Source organism: Amblyomma americanum, chromosome 9, assembly GCF_052857255.1.
Source record: "Amblyomma americanum isolate KBUSLIRL-KWMA chromosome 9, ASM5285725v1, whole genome shotgun sequence".
NCBI lineage: Eukaryota > Metazoa > Arthropoda > Arachnida > Ixodida > Ixodidae > Amblyomma > Amblyomma americanum.
Window position 1 is genome coordinate 142,439,417 of NC_135505.1, and position 22,914 is coordinate 142,462,330.

The window sequence follows — 22,914 nt, forward strand, 5'->3', positions numbered from 1 at the left end:
GTCAAACCCCTAAACGTTGTATTTTTTATGTTTTACAGCCCTAGCCTAACGGTTCTAGGCTTGGTCCGAAGAGAAAAGTACTTACGTTGCTCTGACAAATAAATGATGGAAACTCCGTGTCTATGATGAATCAACATTTATTAAGCCCGAAATAAATCGGTGGTGCACGCAGGCACCGTGCCTAGAATCATACGCGTTCATTGTTTCAGCCTTGACCGGCATGCAGTCATGTAAATGTTGTTTCGCTGCATACGTCGCAGACACATTAGGCATACCCTGTACCACAGCGCAGCAGCTGGCAACAGCGGGGACAATTCTGTTGGGTGACGTCACTCTACCCTTGTTTGTGTCTGGCCAGTTTCGGGGAAGGAGCTGCTGCGGTAGGTTGTGCCTAGGAGGGCTTATGACAAACTGACCGCAACTTAACTATTTCCTTCTGCTCACATCTGGTAAGTGGAACCAACGTTTATACCAACGCTAACTGTCCATCGGCTCGTTTTGTGGCTAGTCTGCTTTTACGAGTATAGCGGCCTTGTGGAGAGCGGAACGCGCAAATGTGAAAGGCCTAGTAGGGACGCCGCTCTTATCGCGGGACAGATTTTTATTGAAGCCGGGTTCGCCCGTACATTAGATGCCTTCGCGCTCACAAAGCATCAGATTAGCTCCTTGTTTGCGCTGTGAAATTCACATTTAATAAGACTGCATGCTTCAAGCAGAGTGCCCGTCTTTTCGTTTTGTTTTTGGTCTCCAGCGAGCATATGTGTGCATGTCGCGCTGACGCGGGCCTTTAATGGCGCTAATGTGTGCGTGTGTTGTGTTTCAGAGTGGACTGGATTTAGTTCACGACGATCGTTTGTAGTATGGCGATTGTTCTCTGTGCTGTACATTTTTACTTTGCGTTGGGATGCTAGCACTTTTTCTAGACTGGGTGGGCGCTCCAAATAAAACGGCGCAGCAGCTGCGACATAGCTGGAACAAAAGAAAAAAAAACGGGAAAAGGAAAATCTCGTCCTGTTTTCATTGCGAGCCCCGTTCGCTTGAGGTAAATGGACTTGCGGAGCACCAAGCACTCAAAGCGAAGGCTACAGCTGTTGTTTGCGCGCGTTCCTGAAATAGGTGGCCTAACCGCGCAAAAGCGCTCGAGTCACTTGACTCCGCCTGTGGTTCGGGTGAACCCTCAGCGACTTGGCTGGCTGTTTAGCTATGCCACATCGCGTTTTTTACTTCCCCTACGGCTGATTAGGCGCCACTGCGCCTCTTTTTTTCCTCTTACGATTTCAAGATCAGGAAGCCATGACGACCCGGGTGTTTATCGGGCATCTCAGCTATCAAGTACGAGAGAGGGACGTGGACCGTTTCTTCAAAGGTTACGGACGCGTCGGGGACATACATCTCAAGAATGGCTTCGGCTTTGTGGTAAGAAGCACCGCTTTTTCCGGGGTTATCGGTTTACTGCGAGTTGCATTTTATCGGGAATTCTTAAGGCTCGGCGCCATTGCGCATGCGCAAATATATCGAATGCGGCTTCGCGCATGCGCTTTGACTGCCAGTCCGCTGTAATCCATCCGCATCGTCGGTTTAATTGTTGTTGTTGTTAGCCCATCAAAAGATGGCACATACCCACACTGGGGGATCGGCCAAGAATGGGGTGGCTATTCACCTGAACGCAGTTAATAAAAAGGAAAAGCACGCGGGATCGCAACACCGGTGAATTCTTCCTCATGAACAGAAAAGGGATGAGAGTTTTGATTTCAAAATTATAAGAATAATAATGAAGAGAGGGATTAAATAATAATGATTAAGTCAAAATGTAATAATTGTTTCGAGCATTTCATTTTGACGCATGGGGCGGACTTGACTCTCTGTGGACATTTGTGCATGAGGCCACTATAACAGACACCCTCCCACCTTGCTTCCCTTAGCCACATGGGGGATAGTGCAGTGCCATAAGTGAAAATTTTTCGAGTGTGTACAATGACCACATATCGGTTTGCCAGTTTGGTGTAACGTCTTTTAGTGTGGTAGACATGAACTTTGGAGACTGCGCATTGCTAATGCAATATTCACCAAGCCCATGGCCTCTGCTGAGTGATCTGTCATTTGGCATTGTTTGCAGGAGTTCGAAGACCATAGGGATGCAGATGATGCAATCAAAGACCTTAACGGAAAGGAGCTGCTTGGAGAAAGGTATGCCAAGAAGCAAGCACTCTCTTCATTCCTTGGGGTTGGGGGGGTGATGGGACATCTCTGTCTGTGTAGTGAATAATTTCTGTGGAGTTCAGCGAATACTGATGTCAAGTTTGCTGCCACATTCTGGCTGGTGAATTCTTGGGACGCTGTCGAGGCCATGATTTCAGTTGCACTAAAGCGGCACTCATTGACATTGAAAATAAAATGCAGTCATTGGCTGCGTTCAATGTATGTGAGGCAAATCGGACATGTTTGTCGGCTTCTCAAGGTATGAAAGGGGGACCACGACAATGAAGCGTTATCTAAGAGTCGATAGCTTCTTGCTGCACTAGGTTGAATGCTAGCATATGCTGTGGCCTGGATATGTCTCAAAAGATCACTAGCACTGCTGAGAAGAGAGGGAAAGGCAGCCATAGTGGATGCTTTTCAGAGTTCGGGCTAACTTATTAGCACGGAAAGATTTCACATTTTATTCATCTTTGTAACAGTAAAAGCACGCTGCGAATGGCCAGAAGTGATAGAGGCCTGCAACAGGACGTGCTTGGCATTGCATTGTCACTGAACATTACTCGTGAATGTCCGAGCCGCCGCATTGGCTCATTGGTTATGGTGCTCTGCTGCTGACCTGAAAAAACACAGGTTCAATCCCGGTCGTGGCAGTTGCATTTCGAAGGAGGTGAAATGCTAGAGGCCCATGTGCTGTGCCATTTAGTGTAGGTTAAAGAACCCCCAGGTGGTCGAACTTGTCCATAGCCCTCCACTACGGCGTCCCTCATAGCCAGAGTCACTTTTCGACGTTAAACCCCATAAAACCAAACCAAATCAACAGTGTCTGAACTACTCATATCAAAGTCAGCAAAAAAATAAAGAAAACTGTGTGTAGTTGTATGTTAGTGTGGAAATCTTGGCAATATTTGTAACAATTCTGATTTCAAAGAGTACACCACACACTTGTTAATGCGAAAACATTTGTCTCATGAGCAGCGTGTACAGGACTTGTCGGCAGAGCGTGTCCGCACTTACTCAATCAATCATCCATAAGAGAGGTAATTAATAGAATAGTTTATTAAATAATTATGTAACTAGCAAATCTGCAATTGAATTCATCATTTCACGAATTAATCAGAATTGGTTGTTTAGACAATTACAACCATACTGAAGTTGCCAAAATTCTTAATTTGATAAATTACTAATTCAGTCAGTGAATTCACACATTAATCAGTAATTAAGTCAAATTGATAAATTACTGAATTGGTTAATTAACCATTTTTAGTTACTGATTATGTTTGTGTGCTTACTAGACGCTTCAGGAATGGGGCCCACGTTTTCAGATGTGATAGAACGTAAGTTAGAGTGAAAATGAGACTTAGGAACTGCAGAGGCATAAAGAAACAAACACGCAGCGACATAATCGGCAACAGTAAGAGAAATGCTTTCACATTACTGCACCTAAGCGCACTTTAGTGAACAACTGGATATTTTTTTTTTTTTAGAGTGATAGTTCAGTTTAATGCCCACAGTTGCACATGAACCATGAGAGGGTGCCATAGTGAAGGGCTTGTTTGTGTTTTGACCCCATCAAAATACAGAATTCTGTCCCACGTCCTTGGAGCATCATATCCGCTAAACCACTGGGCAGGTACATATTTTTTTGCACTGTTGTGTTGTAATTAACACTGGCTATAACTGCTGCTGTCTTTACGTTTAGAATGGTGGGACTGACTTAATCCCACATGATTTGCAGCCTCTGTGTCTCATGTGCTGTCGTTTTATGCAGGGTTTCTGTGGAACTGGCACACGGAAGTCGACGTGGCCCTGGGGGCAGGATTGTTGCACCAGGCTCACGAGACTGGAGGTCGCCACCTGGACGTTTCAACGCTCCTAGAGAGAGGTTAGTGTCATGTAGAGCTGCGATACCTAGTGGCTGCCGCCATGGCAGCCTTTAGACCATATTATACTCCGTTTCACACTTGGCATGCAACCTTGTGGAAGCTACTAGTCTGCCTGCAAAAGAAAAGCACTGCATTGCATATCAGGTGTACTTCTTGAACCCTCGGTAAAGGTTTTGATGAAAACATGGAGCGGTGTAAAATGATGTGCTTGGGATACAAATCGTAGGCAAGGCAGCTGGGTTGTTCAGTTGCTGAACCCTGCGGTTATAAGTGTCGAAGATGAACATCATTTTTTGGGTGCCATTAGAGTGAGTGAATAGGTGTGCCAGCCCCGCATCTCTGCGCTGCATGTCACTATTCTGAGGGAAAACTCAAGTGCTTGATGTTGCCATTAGTGGTACTTGAGCGTTGTCACTATGAAAGATGCTTATATTATGCATCACAAACTGCTTTTCGGGTGTGGGTGTCTAGCTTTCGCAGTGTATGAAATGGAGTATGGTCCATCTTATGATCTTTTGTTGGGGGGAAGCTCTCTTGAAATGGGCTTGTCTGGTGCAGTAGGCTCTTTACAATTCAGATTTTCATCTCTGCTTTCATGTAGCTTCAGTTCTGGTTTCAGCTGTCGAACGGTGGCTGTGACGTCACAAGTAGGCGTGAGATCCTTTGAGGCATTCACAAACTGAGAATAACTACCGCTTGTTCACTTGTAAGAGTGAACTAAACTGATAAAGTTGTACATTTATTGTAGTCCGTATGCCTGTCATGACCTTAAATCCACTTGTGCTGTCACATCCACCATTTGGTTGCTGAAACTGAGACGACATGGCAGAACAAATTCAATTTTAAGTTATTTACTGCGCACTGGCTAATTATTCATGGTGAATCCTGTCTACTAATCTGTTCTGCATTGCTCCTATGAACACACAACAAAACTTGGGTGTATCTGTAGCTTTTTAAAAAAGTGGTCTGGGTGAAGCAAGTTTGTCTGGCACTTTTGTAACATTGGAAGATGCTTACAGCTATGCCTTTTCTTTTTTCCTTTTTTTATGCCAACAGTAGGTTTGGGCCTCCTGTGAGAACAAACTACCAGCTGATCGTCGAGAACCTGAGCAGCCACGTCAGCTGGCAGGTAAAATAGTTGGAGCCACGCACTGTCGCAACACTCGCGGTGTCACGCGACACTCGCGCTTCACGCCATCATGAATCATGCATGTTCATCATTCTCTCGTTACTGCATGCATCCCAACGCATTTTAAGCTGTCAAAAACTTTGGGTGCCGCAGTAAGCAAGGAATGGGGAAACGTTTGCAGCTGTCCAACTTTGAATGCCTACTGAGGTTTGCGGCAAACATGGTGTGTGGCTGTGGTGTTTGTCAGGTGAGCACATGGGCTTAGAGGCTTGGTATGAGGCTATTATCTTATCCCATTGAAAAGCATAGTCCGTTTGGAAGGTGATGGGAAAATGCATTTTCTCGCCACTTTGAAGAGGTCTTAGGCAAAGTGGGGTACTGTTGGTAATTGCAGAACTCTTTGTGGTAGTGTAAAGTTTGGCATGCGTGAGCCATACGCTGCTGGTTATTGAGGAGATATTTCATGCTCTGCTTCAGTTCTGAGTTTTCTTGTGGGCATGGAACTAGGTCTAAAAAAAAAGTGACTGTTTGGGTAATGTATACCTCATTCTGATCTGTAAGGGGCCTGTTTTAGCATTGTGGCCAGATTTCTTGCAGATGCCGCGTTTGTTGCTTTACGTGGAAAGGCATGCAGAATAACTGGATCCTTCTCAGCCATTAGCCAGTGTAATCAAAGTTGTTGCACCTCTAGTTCCCGCCTCCAAAGTTCTCTCTCTGCCTGGGTAAAAACAGCCTCCAATCTAGACGAAAGTTTTTGAAATGTGCTATTCTGTAGCAGAAAAAAAAGGTGGGTGGGGGCAGGGGCAGTGTTAGGAAGGCTGTATTTTTAAACACTTTTTTTTTATTGTTCGTGGCAGATCGTGGTCTGCTAGTGAGTTACAAGAGGAGTTTTAAATAACGGCTTTACCAAGGGGGCGTTATTAAAGCGACAACTTTACAGCCACACATGGTTTGCTGGAGACAGGACTACCACTTCTGCGCATGTATCTTTGTCTTTTTAAAACTGCGGCTGCACCTCCGCAATTGGTCACAAAATCGTTGGGAGCTTTCAGCTGATGGAGATGGCGGGAGCTTCTCATTATTTGCTGTGGTGAACTGGAACACGACGCAGTCCCTCTGGTGAGGCCTAAGGTGACAGCCCACTCAGGTGTGACATGAACACAGATGTTCAGTTTTTAGAGACTCTCTTGTAATGACATGACAGGGCCTGAAATCAGCCGCAACTCTTGATGTGTTGTTTACCGAGAGGTGCATTGCAACTTATTGTAGCATAACTGCGGTGGATTATTATTGGCCACGACGACACTGCACCGTGTTCCAGCTCTCTTTGCCCTCTTGAGTGACAACCTTGTTTCTCTCTCTCTCTGCTGCATCACTCTCTCCCCCAACACCCCTCGCCCACCATAAAGAAGGTCGCCGTCTGACTGAGACGAGGAGGTTGTGTCTAGCACACGCACCAGCGAGGTGGTTTGTGGATGCGGCTACCCACCGCAAGCCCCCGAATGGCTACTCGGCCCAGGGATAAGGCGGCTACTTCGTTTTCTCAAGCAGCGCTTAGGCGTGGCAAGCACCAGGTGGTGGCTTGCCCAGCTGTGCCTCCCTCCCCGTCTTGGTCTAGGGGTCAGGAAAAGGGCGTCGGGAGTCTTCACGGATGCACTCAATGGATGGATGGATGTGCAAAGGAAGGAAGGAAGGAAGCGCCTCCCCCCCTCTCTCTGTGGCTTGACAACCGGCCGTAGCACACACACGCCGTCTTGCTGGCGGCGGCGCTGTCTCGTCCTCTCGCTGGCGGTGTCTGTCTTGGGTGGTCTCTGTGCGCAAGGGTGGTCTCTCTCTCAATGGGTGTGCTCTCTTGGTCTGGTCGGTGTGGGGGTGGTCTGAGGATCGGGACCACCCCTGGCGCCCCCTCTCCCCCCCCAAAAGGTAAATCGCCCACTGGACGCTGCGCTTCCCTCCTCGCCGGCGACCGCCACGGTCTGCGGCGGCGAGGGCTGTGCTCTCTTTGTGCGTGGGGCTGCACTGTGCTGTGGCTTTTGCAGGCCAGGCAAAAGCGGCTTAGTTAAGGCGCCATCAGGCATGCCACTTGGTACGCACGTCAATGTGGGAAACGGTGCAGGAGCTCAACTGAGGAAGGAGTGAAAATCGAACACTGTTGTTCACTTTTCTTTCTCTTCTTTTCTTTGTTTCCTTCTTGCACGGTTTTCTGTATTGTAGCGTAGCAATGCATGCCTTGAATCACTGCTAGATTTTTGGACCATTAGGGATCGGTATGAGAAAGCATATAGGCACATAGATGTGCCGTCCTTGACAAAGCTCTGCTATGACAGCTTGATGAACCGGTTTCCAGGCTTGGAGTTCATTTGTTTGGATTAGGAGGAAGTGAAATCCCAATATATATTATTTCTTTTGTTCAGGGAAATTCGTTCCACTATGACTCAGTATGCCAGTGCTTCAGGTGTATGCCTTGAATGCTTTGCGTGCAAAGCTAGGCATTAGGCTCTACAAAGCCTAGGAAAGAATACATGCGACTAAGGTGACGTTGGTTCGTGGATGTCGTGATGGGAAAAGCAGTTTTAATTGTAGCCTTTGATTTCCGACTTGGTAATATTGCATGAATGTTTTTAAAATAAGTGCTTAATAGCCTAGTTTTGAAAATAGAACAGCTGTAGTGAGAGTTCCAGCAAAAGCTAGTACAGTGCAGCCCCCGAGTTACTCTCTGGCCAAGAGAGATTCCTCTTTTAAAGGTAACGTGGAGAGAATTAAGAAGTCGTTAGACGAATTGACCCACTGAAAAAAGAGCAAGTTGCTTTTTTTTTTAATTTACCCCTGGCAGTACATGGTCTGTTTTTCTTTGGGCCTTATCTACCGTCTGTGCTAGTTACGCTCAGTTAATTATCTGAGCATTAATTTTGAAAGACGTGCAGTGTAGATTACTGTCTGCAACGCGTAGTTAATGCTTACTGCTTCAGATGTAGTTCCCTGGATTTAGTACAGAGATTGCTTCCTCTGTACTATTTAGCACCACTGCTGCTGAAGAATAAGCTTCATGGTACTACCTCTGAGAAACGAGAAACTGTTTCTTTGGCACCAAGAGTTTCATGCTGTACTGTTGTACACTGGCCCTTCTACATGCCATGCTAATAAATTCTTAGAAGTGCATAGATGACATTGTCATCTGATGCACTCTCTTGACGTTCATGTTACTAGTTTTGTTGTAGCCTCGGAGCAAATGTTTCTTCTCTGAATTGGTTTATGCGCTCTTTATTGTTGTCGGCCAGCTGTCAACAAGGAGGCATGCTTGCATACTTTTTTGCAGTTAGGCTGTAGCCGATTTGGTGGGTGTCAAAAGGTGTGCATGCAGCAGGGATTATTGCATCCAGGCTGCAGAATGTTGCTGTTCACACCGTAGCAGTATAAATTGCATTGCTGCATGCTGAAATGTCCGGACATGACTGGTTAGCAGAGAATGTCCGGAGACATGCCTCGGTGCATTTTAGTTTTAACCTCTCAGTCTTGGCGTAGAAGCATGCAGTCCTAATTTGGTGGTCCTGTACTGAAGTGAGTCTCTTGCCCTGTCTGCCCTCCCTCCCTCCTTCTGCCTTTTCCTTCCATGGTGGCCTCCTCCTCTCTCTCGTAGGACTTGAAAGACTACATGCGCCAGGCGGGTGAGGTGACCTTCACGGATGCGCACAGCAACCGGCCCAATCAAGGGTACGTCTTGGGCAGCTGCTGTTTGTGTTCAATGGGAATTTCAGTTGTTTTGTCCTTTTCGTTGCTTCCCCGAGGAGCGAGGTGTAGTGAAATTGCGAAATGTTAGAGACCCGTGTACTGTACGTTGTCTGTGCATGTTGAGAAAGAACCCCAGGCGGTAATTTCCGGAGCCCTTCACTACGGCGTCCCTCATAGCCCGAGTCGCTTTGAGGCGTTTAACCTTAGTAAACCAGAGGTGAAAGCAGTGTGGGGATAGGTGTAAAAATTCGAGTTCGGGGCATGCTGGCAGGAATAACAAGATTGGAAATTGACATTAGCAGAGCATGTAATGCCACGAACAGATTACAGATTTACCCCTCGGATAACTGGATTGCAAGAGGAGGTAAATGTAGCTGCTGGTGGCAGAGTGCCAACTGGGAAGGCGAGGTTAAGAAGTCTGCAGTGATAGGTTGTTGGACATTTGCAGGCTTCTTCATTCAGTCTGAGTGATTGGAAGTGATGAATCTGTAAATACGAGTTCGTACCCTTCTTCTTGCATGTGCAGGATTGTTGAGTTCTCCAACTATGCGGACATGAGAAACGCCCTCAACAAGCTGGACAACACAGACCTGAGTGGCCGCCGGATTAGGCTGCACGAAGCCAAGAAGAATCGACCTTCAAATAACCGGTGGGTCTACAAGCTCAAGGTTCTTCTTGAGTGTCTTTGTTGCTCTGTAGTGTGGAACCATGCTGATACCTCCTGTTGCTTTGGCAGCTTTAATTGTGGTGCAAGCGGTTGGCTGTTTAGCCTTCCAACTGAAGTTGAACTGTGTAATAGTCAGCTGCGTTTTCAGGGCACTTCTCATGGAACGCAGCAAAATTGAGAGCAAAGCAGTTAATGCTCCTCGGAGGCTGCCCTTCTGCCAAAATTAGGTGACTTGCCATGTCAGTCAGCTGCTGCAAGGTGGTTCACGGCAATGCATGACTATAGGTCTGTTCCACTGTTTGGAGGGCTCCTTTGTAGGGCATTAGCTACTGTTCTTGAGTGGTGGCTTGTCTAGTTAAACGATAAATGTCGCAAGTAGCCAGCCAAGTTGGTTTATTGACTTCTGCTGTGCAATGTTGATCAGCTGCTGTTTACTGCGCGATTGTTGAAAAGGCCAATGTAACAAATGACTGAATCTTTTCATAAGTTAATTTTTGTGGTCACTTGCGTTTGCTCACCAGACCGGGCTAGGGAAGGGAAAAGGGACGTGATGGAGGGCATCTCGGCAGGAGGCGCCTGGGGCAAGGGCAGCAACAAGAGTGTGAATGTGCCTTTTCCTGCTGGCACGTTTTCCAAGGAATTGCAATGCCCAACTTCGTGTAAGCGCCGCCCTTCCGTTTGCTTTCAGGTCCCGGTCAAGGTCTCGGTCCCGCTCGCGTTCCCGTTCTCGGTCCCGTCGCTCATCTTCGGATTCCCGTTCCCGCTCTCGCTCAAGGTCCCGCTCTCGCTCCCGATCAGCGTCCAAGACACCGATTCGCAGGAAGAGCCGATCTGACAGCCCTCGCAACCGCTCTCGTTCCAGGAGCAGGAGCAACTCGCCCCAGCAGCGTCGCTCAGTTTCCAACTCGCCGCCTCCCAACAAGCGGCAGCAGAGTCCTGATGATAACTGAGGGGCTCTTGCACGTGGTCTTCCCGTTGCAAAAATGCGGGGCAGTCTCTGCCAGCACCTTGTTTGATTGTGTATTTTCATTTTCTGTGCAAATTTCATCACAATCATGATGTCACCACATACACTTGTGAAAAGTGGTGCCGATTTGTCTTTGTGGCAAGGGAGGTGCAGCATTGTCATGTACACATTGTGTGAACTTCATTTTTGTATGATTTTTATCCTCGTGCAGTCTTATCTTGCCATCAAATATCAGAGCTTAATTGTGGAGCGATGGTATCCGGTGTGGTACAGCTCAGTCAGTGTGCTGTGCGCCCTTCCTTGTCCAGCATTTTGAATGGTTTTGCGGTTCAGTCTTTGTCGAAAGTTTGCAGACCTTGATCGCTGTAGCCTGAGCAGCTGCAAATATCGGCACCAAAGTTTCGGTGGGAGAGGAGGCAAACCTGTCGCACTCTCACAGGGGAGATCTTTGTGAGCAACAACAGTGTCATGCCTTTTCACCTGGGACACTCTCGCTGCCGGCAAGTGTCGCTGATTGAATTGTCTCTGCAGAGCTGAGCTCAGGCTTGGGCCACGGTGGGCTGCAAACTTCTGATGAATACTGTCACTTTCCGTGTACCCGAAAGGAGGCTGGGCTTGTGCCAGTCTTTAATATGGGGAAGCAGAGGCGAGCTGCACATTTCTTCCGAACAAATAGAGTAAAGCCCATTTCATTTTGCCTACTCTATTCAATCGTGGCTGGAAAAATAAAGCAACAGCAGCCGCTGTGCACTTGTTTATATTTGCATGTTAGTATTGCTTTGTCTTGAGTGGAAGATTGTGTTCATACGTTTGCGTGGTGAATAATGAAGCTTTTCTGTCAATGCCAGAGGTGTGCCTGTAGCAAAAGCATTTATGGCAACATCTTGTATCTCATGTAAAGGCACTTTGGTTGTAATATTGGAATGGGTTCTTTTCTCGCGGAGCTTCCTCACCATTGTAAGTTTTTTGTGCAGAAAAATAAAACTTGCACAGCAAACTGTGTTGTGTATTGGCTGACCCGATAATGTACTGCAAGCTACAGTCAAACTTGACTATTGAGCTCTGATCGAATTTTAACGCAGTAGCGATAGACTTCGTGTAACAAAAAATCCAGTGTTGTTTACCATGAGCGGGGAAGCAAGCTAGGAGGCAGGTGGGCCGCATAGGTCACGGGACTGTGGTGTTATCGCAACCAGCCCACCGCAGCAGGTGGCAGTTAATGACTGGTCACTCGGGAAGAGCAACCTATGTAGCATAAGGCCCACCGGTGGCAGCACCTGCCATCGCAGAACGAGGGTGCATCACTTAACCCATTACGGACTAAGAAAAATATCTGGTGGGACTTTCTTCATATTCAGCACAAAATGCTGTCTTGTAGCCAAAAAAAAAATTCCTGAGTTTTTGTCATTACCAATTAGTTTTGAATTTACACAGGTGCTCTTTTTATAGTATTGTGGGTCCTTCCCATAGCACAAGTGGCTTCGCTCTACTTGGCGGCGTCAATTTTGTTGAAATATCCGTGACTTTTTGCAGTGGCTGATATACCGCTTTTTGCAGGGCCTCGTGAATCTTGATGGCTATACTGGCACCGCAGTTGTTTCTCTAATTTGCACGGGAAGCTTTCTCCTTTTCAAAGAAGCATCAGACACGATTGAGCCAGTGCCTGCGAATGGCTGGTTGCTGTGGGTAACGACTAGTAACACAAATTACGAAAAGAAAAATGGCCATCAGACTCGTCTAGCAATTTGGTACTTTGTCCAGGTGCTCACAATTGAAAAGTTGAGCTTTCGTGTCAAAAGCCACCCACACTTTTTGTTGACAACTTGATCTGAAAGATCGACACTTGCAATACCGGCGTTGTGAAACGAAAAGAGTTCTGGGTTGCAAAACTCCGTTTTTTTTTTTTTTGTGCACCATAGGCCAGCACTTTACAAAACAGTACAAGATCAATGCTGTCATAGTTGCAGGTCATAAGTGACTAAACTGTTGTTCTTAGACCTCAATGAAAACGTGCCTATGCGGAAGCGTGGACGAAATTCTCCTTGCTACTTCTATTCCATAACTTTCTTTGGGCTGAGTGCACACTTTCCAAGCCGGTTTTGGCGAACGATTCCTCTATCCCGAAGAATGTCTTGGCTTGCAAAACAATTGGCAAAAAGACAAAATGGTCACAGTGTTGAAATCACCTCGGGCAACGACACAACATAACGCTCTTCCAAAAATTGCTTTTCCGAACTCGAGGAATTTCCACAGTAGGTGCCAAATGCATAATAGTAACCGTCTGCCCTCCACAGCATCCAGTTCTTGTAACCAAATTTTATAGCCAATTAAAACCACATCTCCATATTCAGCATCGCTAGCGACAAGTACAGTAGCTTCTAATGCTTCGATGAGCAGACAAGGTTTTTTTTTTAGAAAAAATTGAAATTAACCATATTTATGACCTAGCTGGAATAGATGGGCACCATTGTGCACACAGGAAGACACAGCATATTATAAAAAATGCGAAATTGTATACTACTACATAGCGCAAGATGTATGAAAAGTGCGGGACATTCAAAGCATTCACTGTTTACTTTTGTCTTTTGTGCTGCTGAATACTTGAAACCAGCGCAACGTGAACATAAACGCGGCCGCAAGAAAATTAAAAGCAAGTGACTACCGGCCAGGGAACCCCATCCTGAACTGTCTCCACGAAAACGTGAAAGGAGGAAAAGAGGAAACGTTCCTTGTTATAGTTAAGGGGTTTCGGCCAACCCCCTGGTGACAAAAGCATGACCCACTTGAGAAGAAACATTAAATTTTTGGCTTTGAAATCTTCCAAAATTTAACTAGTTTTAAAAGAACGCTGGTTCCTAATGGGCTAACCGCTGTACTGCTGCGCCAGGAGTGGTAAGAGGCGTCCCAAGGATCTGCGATATCAAGTAGAGAATTGCAAATTAACCCATTACGTATGCTGTCGTGTCAAACCCTTAAAGGACCACAGAAAAGAGTGTTCGAGCTTGGCTTTAAAATGCCCTATGTACAGTACAGACCACCGAGCGTCCACGTTGTGTACGAGACCTCAAAAGCGAGCGGGAAATTCGTAATTTTAAAAAATTCCCCCTTTCGTACCTCGCGGCGATGCGCGATGCCGTGCTTTCGCGCAAAACCTGGCATACGACGTCACGCCGTGCAAGTGACGTTAGCAGTCGCGGCTGATCATTGGTTCACCGCGCCAAATTTTTTCAGACGTCACGCACTAACTCAGCCGCGGCCACTTCGCGCGCGCCGCAGTCGTCGTAGGTAGGGGAAGGGCCGAAGGGTAGGGCTCCAAGCGCCAATCGATATGGGCAAATTTATACTTCTCACTGTCTAGGCTTTCTATGGTACCAAAGCAGGCACAACTGCCTTTTCCAGAAGTATCAATGTCAGCCAAAAGGAGTGTTCGCAGCAACGTCTAGGCATCTAACAGCAAGCTTGCGAAATGTGTGGCCATAAAGATTTTCATACGATCAGACAGGACTGCTTGTGTGACATTTTGCTTGCATGACTAATTTCTCAAGAGACCATCAGTTCTAAGAACTGGTGTGCTGCTCAGAAAAATGGTGTTGTCTCATTCTCACTGCTCTTGCTACCAAAAGGCACTAGCAAAACCCCTGAACGTCCTGGTTATTCATGAACGGAAGCTTGGCTCTCATTTTCGGTTCCTGCATTGCCACTCAACATTAACAAAGCTATAGTGAATTTGCCGTTTCTGGTTCCTCATGAGCAATGACTACGTACAATAACGGTGGTATATCGACTGGTCCCATTTATATCAGAATGGACTCCTGGGGAGCTCACGCCAAATTCAGTTACCAAAACAGGACTCTCATCGGGCCTCTTAGCTGTACCACTTCTACACTGGAGAAGGCCTCTGCTCTTCTCCATCAGTTCTTCCTGCATTGATTTCACAAACTAATTGCTGGAAAGGGGCGTCAAGTCTACTTTCGTTATGAGTTCATGAAAGTGCATCAATGGCTTTTCATTTCCCTTCTGTTAGAAGTTCACAAACCTTCCAGCCTGACTCAAACAAAAAGAACTCGGCCCTCCAGGACAGCTATTGAACAGACAGAGAATGAGACTTGCACCTTCAGCTATGCACACAACAGGAGCAATTGAGAATAAAATGTAGTTTGGTAAATTCCCATTGCGGGACTTTCAAAGAACGTGTTGCACTTATATACACAGCAAATATGGAAATGAACCTAAAGCGTCTTAAAGGGACACTGAGGAGAAATTGAAGTTGGCTTGTATCGATAGAATAGCAGCTCCTGATCACAAAAACGCCACTCTTACTGAAAACAAAGCTCTCATAATGTAGAAAATAGCAAGAACCAAAATACAGGTGTCGCCGCCACAGGCCAATCTCGCAAGTACAAACGTGATGACTTCCTAGGACAAGAGGCGCCACCTTGAAGAAATTTTCTTTACTTCATGGAAGCCACGAATCTCTGAGGCTGGCAAAGGAAGGTTGCGCACCGCACCGCTAGCCAACAGAAATCACGGAGTCTGCGTTTACGTCACGTATCACGTCACTCCGTTCTGAGACGTCATAAGAGTTCCCCGAGCTTGAATCAGAGCGGTGGGAAAAACTTTTTCATCTTCGAATCCAAATTTCTTTGAAATAAATGCATCTTTCACGCCCGGACAAGTGGCAACAAAGCCATGAAATGCCGAACTATCAGATTTTGCTAACAAAAAAAAAATGATAGCGTTCTCCTCAGTGTCCGTTTAAGAGTATGACTGTTTACTAACTCTATGAAATGAGATACCACAGGTACCACCACAGACAGCTTGTGCCTCTACACAGAAGAAAACATGGCACATAATGATGCAGATGCATTACTTGCACCATGCTCAAACTAAAAGAACACCAGTGCAGGAATAGAGAGCAGAGTGGCAAAAAATGGGCACAGGCTGAACAGACGCAGTTATGTTGTTGCATGGATGCTACTACAATTGTTACAATGCGAAATGCATTCCCGGATTGGCTAGGATTGATCGTGTTACCCAGGAACGGAGTAATATGAAATGTTTATTTACGTCACTTGAAAATGATTTAAATTTAATATACACCAACAGCAGCCAATTACACTTTATTACTGGCTGCATGGAAAGTTGACAACAGCCAAAGCCAATCACAATTGGTAGTTTGGGCTTTTTTATTTGTTTAAGCACACTGTAAGTCTGTTGCAGGAGTGGGCCACCAAATGAGACACTTATACAAAGAATAGTACATCTCGTATGAGATAGACAAGTGGAAAATGTGTGCACTGCAGTTCGATGGATCAGGCAAGTACAACGAAAACACAATACGATTCGTTTGAAAGAAAAATAACATTTTGATTGTCAACAGACATCCACACTGCGATGCTGCAATACATGTTTAAGTCATCGCATCAAAAACACGGAAAGAATCATGAAGTGACACAGTGAAGTAAAAAAACCGAATACTGAAATGAATGGTAAACGGGAACTGTGTATACGTGTGCAAATCCTGGCCAGTGCTTATCCTGTGTGTGGGTTCCTTAGACTGTCCTGTAATTTTTTAAGCACTGATATTATGTGAAGAAGCTTCAGTGAACAAGCAGCCCAATGGTCTACCCTAACAAGGCTGCTAATGGCTGCACAATTGGCATCTCACTGAACAGTCACTTATGGCTGCAGTCAAAAGCATGCAGCCCTGCATGTCCATAGACCCATGTCGGACATGGGAGTGTGTATTACAATGACTGGCCGAAATTAGAACTTAACTTTGAATACATCAAGCTCAGACACACCGGTAAAGCCTTGATACTGCAACTTAACGAGGCCGCTTAATTTTCATATCGCAGTGGGTGTTGTGCTTCTTGTATCATATTCAATGCACATCATTGCACAAAACCATTGAGGCATTCATGCGATATATTGCATCAGCCGTGGAGCCCCGTTTTATCCTCTCCTATAAATTAAATGGCACGTGTCTTTGAATGTCTTTGTAGGGAGACATTTTCAATTTGAATGAACAGCCTCTTAATGCATCGAGAAATGACTAAGAATAACTATACCTCAAAAGGGAACTTTATATGCAAATTACCAAGCCCCAAAAATGTGGGTCATACACATCCCATCAATGCTGTGGCCATTTTCTAAATGTGGGATGGTAATGACCCATGACCATTTCCAGAGGAACACAAAAAGTATTCTGAGTATTTTTTTTTTTTTCAATGTGAACAAGGCTCCCGTACGGGAGCCGAAACGTCTGTATTTGTTTTTTGTTTACTTTGGTCGGCGCTCCTTCTTCTTCGTCAAAAAAGTATTCTTTTTCACTAAGGACTGCTATGGACATCTCTGAACTATCCAACAGTGAAAACCTTGTATGCATTATGTTTCCTTGTGAAAAGCAGAAAAACACCCAACACACAGGGGAACACGACAGGTTTGGCACTCATATTTTGTGCGCGCTTCCTTCGTCTTTGTAGAGCACCATCGGCATCTTCGTCTTGACTTGCATTGCAGTGGGTGGTGCTCACTGCCTAGGTATCGTACTTCATTTGGGACGCCCATCATTTGTTGACCGTCCCGTTTTCCTCTCTTGTTGTTTCGGAATATGGAAACATCTCTGCACCGTGTGAAGGATTTGCCGTTGATAAGCTGGCGTGCCAAAGACAGCCGAAACCACATGTAGGAACACGTGCTATGCGCAGCAGACTGGTACTGGTGAAATGCATTCACTGCAGCAGCATCCAGCATGAAATAAAACAGCCGAAGCCAGCCCCTTTTTGAATGACGACTGGACTGGTAACTGTTCCGTCGCTGATCAAATTGGTCCACGCCACCTATCCATCTATTGTAGTCAAATACTGATTTTGGGCACGTCATGCCTCCCACAGACCCATTGGCCAGCTTTCGGGACACTTCTGTGGTTTCCTCGGGGTCATGAAAGTTAGAAAGGACATGGACGCTTTTATCGTCCTGCCATCGAAAGGCCGTTACGACCCCATTTGAGCGCCAAACATATTCGCCCATTTGAAGCTTAGCATTGCGCTTTACTTCCTCAGGAAGATTCTTCCGGTTTGGCCGAACTGTTGCTGCTGCTAGGATATTGCGTTGAGCAAGCTTTTCCATGAGCCTTGCAGTGGTGAAAAAACTGTCGAAGTACAACTGACTTCCTGGAGAGATGTCTTTCGATAGGGAAAGAACGATGTGCTCACCGAGAGTAACATCAGGTGAGCATGAGAAGTCTTTACCCTCATAGACTTGGAATTGAACCAGGTAACCCGTTTCTGAATCTGCTCGGCACCATACCTTGTAGCTTCTTTCACAATGCTTGAGCGATAAGTGTTCTTTAAAAAAAAACGTGCTCTCACCAATTGATTGATGTGCCGATGGGTTATACTCAGCGGAAAAACGCTGGTTCAGAGCATCGATCAAAGGCCTCACTCTCCAAAGCTTGCTGTAGCCATCTTCACCCCGCTTCTTCTGTTTTGTGATATCACTGAGGTGCAGACTGTTCAAGATATCTTGGAACCGTTTATGTGTCATAACCCTGGATATTTCACGATTATGGAAAAAGCTGTCACTGCTCCAATACAAATAAAAATGTTGGATTGGGTTCAGGCTCATTAGGAGCAGCATGCCAAGGAATGCCTCAAGTTCAGTTCTTTCTATATCTTGCCACTCACGCCAGTTCTTCTGCTGTGCATGGCGGTTTGTTTCGGCAAGAATGAGATTAATGACGTAAGAATCAAAGTAAAGCCTGAAAGCATCAATTGCCTTGACAAGAGTTTTCGTTGAGTAGCACGGATCCCACGTCGTTGGTGCTGACACAACACTGTAGGGTTGCCTAGTGCTCCAGGATGAATGGCCATCTTGAACTTCGTCTTCATTCTCAGCATCTGTGTTTTCATATGTGGTACGCGGTTTCTTGCTCGCAGAAGGTACTCGTATACCTTCCTCATCTTCATCATTCGGCACCAGACAGGGCTCCTCTTCACTCGATGAAGAATCTCTGTCCTCCTCACTTGACACCGGGTGGTCAGGTAGGCTGAAGAAAAGCTCGAAGGCTTCTTCTTGGCTGTGCTGCCTTGGGCCTAGAATTTAAGAATTAGTCCATTTAAACAGTGCAAACGACTCAAGAACACACACGCAGCACTGAATAACGCTTGGACGAGCTGGTGAGACACACAGTGAATTCAAAGCACGTGAGAACAAATGCAAACAATGGATGGATGCACACACGCACACATTGCTGATTGAAGCTTGGGCAAGCGACATAATCGATTCAAACAGCACAAGAACAGGCGTAAAGGACTGCTGCTAATGTCTATGAAACGTCTGAACAAGAAACAAAACGTCTGTAGCTGTTTTAAAATTTCCGCCGGACGTTTCGTGTTTCATAGCAAAAGCCTACAAGAACAAAAAATTTTGTCCAGGGTGATTATATGCCAAAATCCACTTAGATACGGAACCTATCAATTTACAGTTTCAAATTTAGCGACATAACCCAATGTCACAAACTCAAAAATAAAGCTCTCATGCATTGAAGTCACAAGTATAGTTGGGTGAGCACCTGTATACACAATTTTAGTTTTGATAGGTGGGTGATGCCGTGTCTGTCTCACTCAAGCGTCACCTACCGCTGACGCCATCTTCAGCTGATAATTTGCAGCCCGTTGGCTGCTGACCAGACAGGCGAGAACAAGATGTAGGACTCTTTATCAATAGTGATATTCTACACCATCAACGACAGGATGGCAGTAATTGAAATTAAGCTTAACAAGAGATAGTAGTTGAAGACTGAGCAGACCTACACCCAGCAATGTGAAAATTTTGTTTGTTTTTTTAGTGTGGTGGAAAAAATAGAACTAAAAATTAAAGAAAGAATACTAGTTAATGAAGAGGGTATGTGAACTTCTTGTCTGGAAAAAACTCCGGAAGAAATGTGAAAAATGTGACTTTGGGGAGCAAATTCGTCGGCCTCCTTCTTTTCACTCATGCCATACTAAACAGTCTCATATGAGCTTTAGATATGAAAAATAACCCCGGAGTTCATCTGAGGACACTCATGCTGGCACTAGTCTTCGTGCCCTTAAAAGTGGAACCGACTAATATCCAGCAATGAGGAAAGTGTGAAATTAATGTTTGACTGGCTACCGTTTGGCTGAAACAGCAGAATGAATGTGAAAAGTGCTACTTTTGCAAGCGAATTCCATGCCCTCTTTTTCGAATGTGTCATAGTCAGGGAGGTACCCAAGGACCACCCCAAACAGCGCTCAACAACCCCCCCCCCCCCCCCCCCACTACGTGCCTGGTCATAGTAAAAAGTATCGTACGAGAGCTAAAGATGTAAAATAACCCCAGACCTCATTTCATTATCCTTATGTACGCGCTACTCTTAATGCACTGAAAAGTGGAACTCCTCTCAGAAAGAACAGTGAGGTTAAAATAAAAATTTGTACAGAGAGCTAGTTTCCTGTTCCTTGATGGACGGCAACCACAATTAATGACATCTGTATTTTTGTGCATCCCCAAGATGGATGGCCCTCTTCCATGGAAAGCAGCAACAACTTATGGCATCCGTATTTTTGAACAGCAATCTCATGAACTGTGGTGCAGTGAATATGCTGAAAAAGAACACTGCCTGGACAAACCTGAAAATGGAAACAGTGCAGCTATAGTACAAGACAACTCAAGAATGATGTGGCAAAAGCCCATCAAAGGAGGGCCTCTACTCAGAGGCGTTGATTTAATGTCATGTCACACTAGCATATGCAAAGTTGTTGAACATATGACATGATGAACAAGGATGACAATATTGAAAGAGCCTTTTCTTTGTGGCATCTACACCTCCGCATTTAGTTTTTGAGTTGTATACAGCTAGAAACACTTCATTTGTCTTGTGATTGCCAAAAGCTTAATATCGTAGCACAGAGGCAGGCAAATCTACAGATGTGTACCATGATTTCTGCAAAGCAGTGCAAGTACATGGCAGGCAAGGTGGAACATCTCTTGGGCAAGGCATTGATGGTCACAGCAGCTTCGTAATCTATAAGATTTTTAGCACAAACGTTTCTCATGTGATTTGAAATATACTGACATCATGTTCTTAAACAGTGCTTTTCAGTATATACCCCTTAAGGGACATACCTTCAGGTTGACTCAGCAGAAACATACCTGGCGGTAAACTGCCCGTCTGCCTTGCCACTGGGCATAGGTCAAAAGTATGAAATGTTTCCCACCTGCAGCTTCTGCAGAAGTGCTACTCAGTATGCTTCACAGTACTCAACTGCCATTAACATTCCTAAAGAAATACACACTACCACCTCTGCAACTTGGAACAATTTGGAGCAGCATTCTCCTTCTGCAATCTTGCGCCAGACTGGTGTCACCCCTTGTGTGAGGCTAAGCATTGAGAGCAACTGGCTCACCAAACCTGGGCTGCAGTTTCACCATACCAATCCTGTACATTTCTCATAATAATTACCCTTGTAACATTACTTTCAGCATGACTTTGTTGTACAATTCAGCTTTTTTTTGTGACGTTCTTTTTAGCCTTACCATTTCTCAGGCATTCTTGAGCCTGTAGCAGTTTTTGTACCGGTGTAAGTTATACATATGCTCATGTAACTGTACTTCCTCCCAGAATTTCATTCGGCCAAACAATTTGATATGTTTTCTGGCGAGAATAGGCCTTTGTCACCTGCCATGAAAAACCACTTGTCTGCTCAATTCACTAGAACGTGCAGGTTTTTCAAACCAGAGTTTTCCAATCAAAAAGCAGCTGACACGTCTGCTAACTCGCACAAGAGGTGTATCTAAAGGACCTGCACTACTGTTGGAACAAAACGGAAATATAAGTTTGGACGACTTGTGGTAGACACGTCGGCTAGGAAAGTTCATAAATGTTCAATTCGAGCACCCTACAAGAAAGGCTCTTGTGCAGTTCTTGCAGCAAGTTTCAAAAGAGGCATAAAGCCCTAAGGACACCACCGGCATTGAGACCTAGGCTTGCAGGAACGCATATTTAAAGTAAGTGAAAAACACGGTTGTTCACCTCTTAACCTTTCCTGATGTAAGTGAGGTTCATCATCCTCGAAACCTGTAGGATTACAGGTCTGGGTCCCTCTATGCAGCACTGCCGTCAGATTCTGGGTTGACGTAGACTGATGATGGGCTGACCAATGGCTGACCGTGTCGGCAATACTCGAGGGACCAACCGCCACGTCTATGGTAGTGTTACAAAGAGCAGCCGTATCTGTTTGTACCAACTTAGTAGAAGAGTCAGGTGGAATGATATTCATGCATTTGCAGGCAGATCGATGCTTCCGCTTCACCTGGACACATAACAAGAACAGAGGACGGCCCTCACCACCACTTCTAAATGATACACTCGTGAATTGACACATTCACGTTTACACAAAAGAAGTGGCAAGTGAAAGTTAAGGAACTACTAGGCTGACATAATACTGTATGCTATTTGTATAATTAAGCTTCAGTAGCGCGTTTTAATTATGCTAACGGAATGCTTCTAGTTATAAGCTGGCATAACAAGACGTGGGCACAGTCTAGAAATAATGAACTCTCTTAAATGAAAACAGATATTGAACGAGTTTCAACAAACGCTAGCTGGAATGCAAAGATACACGTTAGCGTTGGTTGACCGAGCCTCACGATGTCTCAATACAGTAGGCTGAGACATGGCCCAGTAGATATACTAACTCACTTCTTCAAGACCTGCGGAGTCTCTCGGACAAGCACCGACACCAGTGCCGCACATTTCGGTCACTCACATAAACCGCAACCTGCCTCACACATAGACCGCATGAACAATGAGCACACAGGTTGCGCGCAAGTGACTTAACAGTCTGCGTTCGCGGTTGTAAAGGCAGAAGAAACGGCATTTCAGCCACTGCGCAACGTTCTCACCATTTTGGCTTCCCGCTTTGCTAGATGTGCATCACCGAAAATTGACGCGCCCCTTCGCCTCAGCTGACACCGAAGCTGGGCCGCTGTGTTTCGACCTAGTGCTGTTTTTTTTTTTTTTCGACCCATGCTCGGCGAAAAAGCCGCAACGCGTTTCAAAAGCAGCGAGCCTCACTTCGGACAGTATGCATCTGCAAGTATTTTCCGTGTCTTTTCGTGTGGTTTTCTCTGGCTTCTCCCTTGATACCACAACCTGTGCATTCAGCACTGCTCCAGTATGGCTATGTTCACTCATCGCTCTGCTAGGGACGCAACCCAACAAGAGGGTGGCGATAGTCTTGCCAGTGTGCCAAAGAGATAGTAGTAGGAACTTGTGCAAGTTAAACATTGTAATGTTCTGTATAATGTGCTC

The 22,914-nt window shown here is 45.6% G+C and overlaps 1 protein-coding gene and 1 long non-coding RNA gene across 2 annotated transcripts; one reads left to right on the top strand and one right to left on the bottom strand.

The window, feature by feature from the left end:
• The first annotated feature begins 311 nt into the window (after positions 1-311).
• LOC144104672 (serine/arginine-rich splicing factor 6-like) lies at positions 312-11,571 on the top strand. The gene is made up of 8 exons (XM_077637813.1): positions 312-449; positions 1,283-1,416; positions 2,117-2,187; positions 3,968-4,081; positions 5,139-5,211; positions 8,849-8,922; positions 9,467-9,589; positions 10,296-11,571. Exons 2-8 carry the CDS (start codon positions 1,294-1,296, stop codon positions 10,555-10,557), a joined length of 840 nt encoding a protein of 279 aa, XP_077493939.1. The 5' UTR covers positions 312-449; positions 1,283-1,293; the 3' UTR covers positions 10,558-11,571.
• Positions 11,572-15,746: 4,175 nt separating this feature from the next.
• Positions 15,747-22,790, bottom strand: LOC144104673 (uncharacterized). Its single transcript, XR_013308608.1, has 3 exons — positions 22,506-22,790; positions 21,634-21,913; positions 15,747-18,670 (listed from the first exon to the last, which is right to left on the bottom strand). It is a non-coding gene; the product is annotated as an uncharacterized LOC144104673 (long non-coding RNA).
• Between the last annotated feature and the right edge of the window lie 124 nt (positions 22,791-22,914).

Coding starts and splice junctions, on each gene's coding strand:
- LOC144104672 (XM_077637813.1), top strand. CDS start 1,294: ATGACGACCCGGGTGTTTATCGGGCATCTCAGCTATCAAGTACGAGAG. Junction 1,417..2,116: donor AGAATGGCTTCGGCTTTGTG/GTAAGAAGCACC, acceptor CATTGTTTGCAG/GAGTTCGAAGACCATAGGGA. Junction 4,082..5,138: donor TTCAACGCTCCTAGAGAGAG/GTTAGTGTCATG, acceptor TTATGCCAACAG/TAGGTTTGGGCCTCCTGTGA.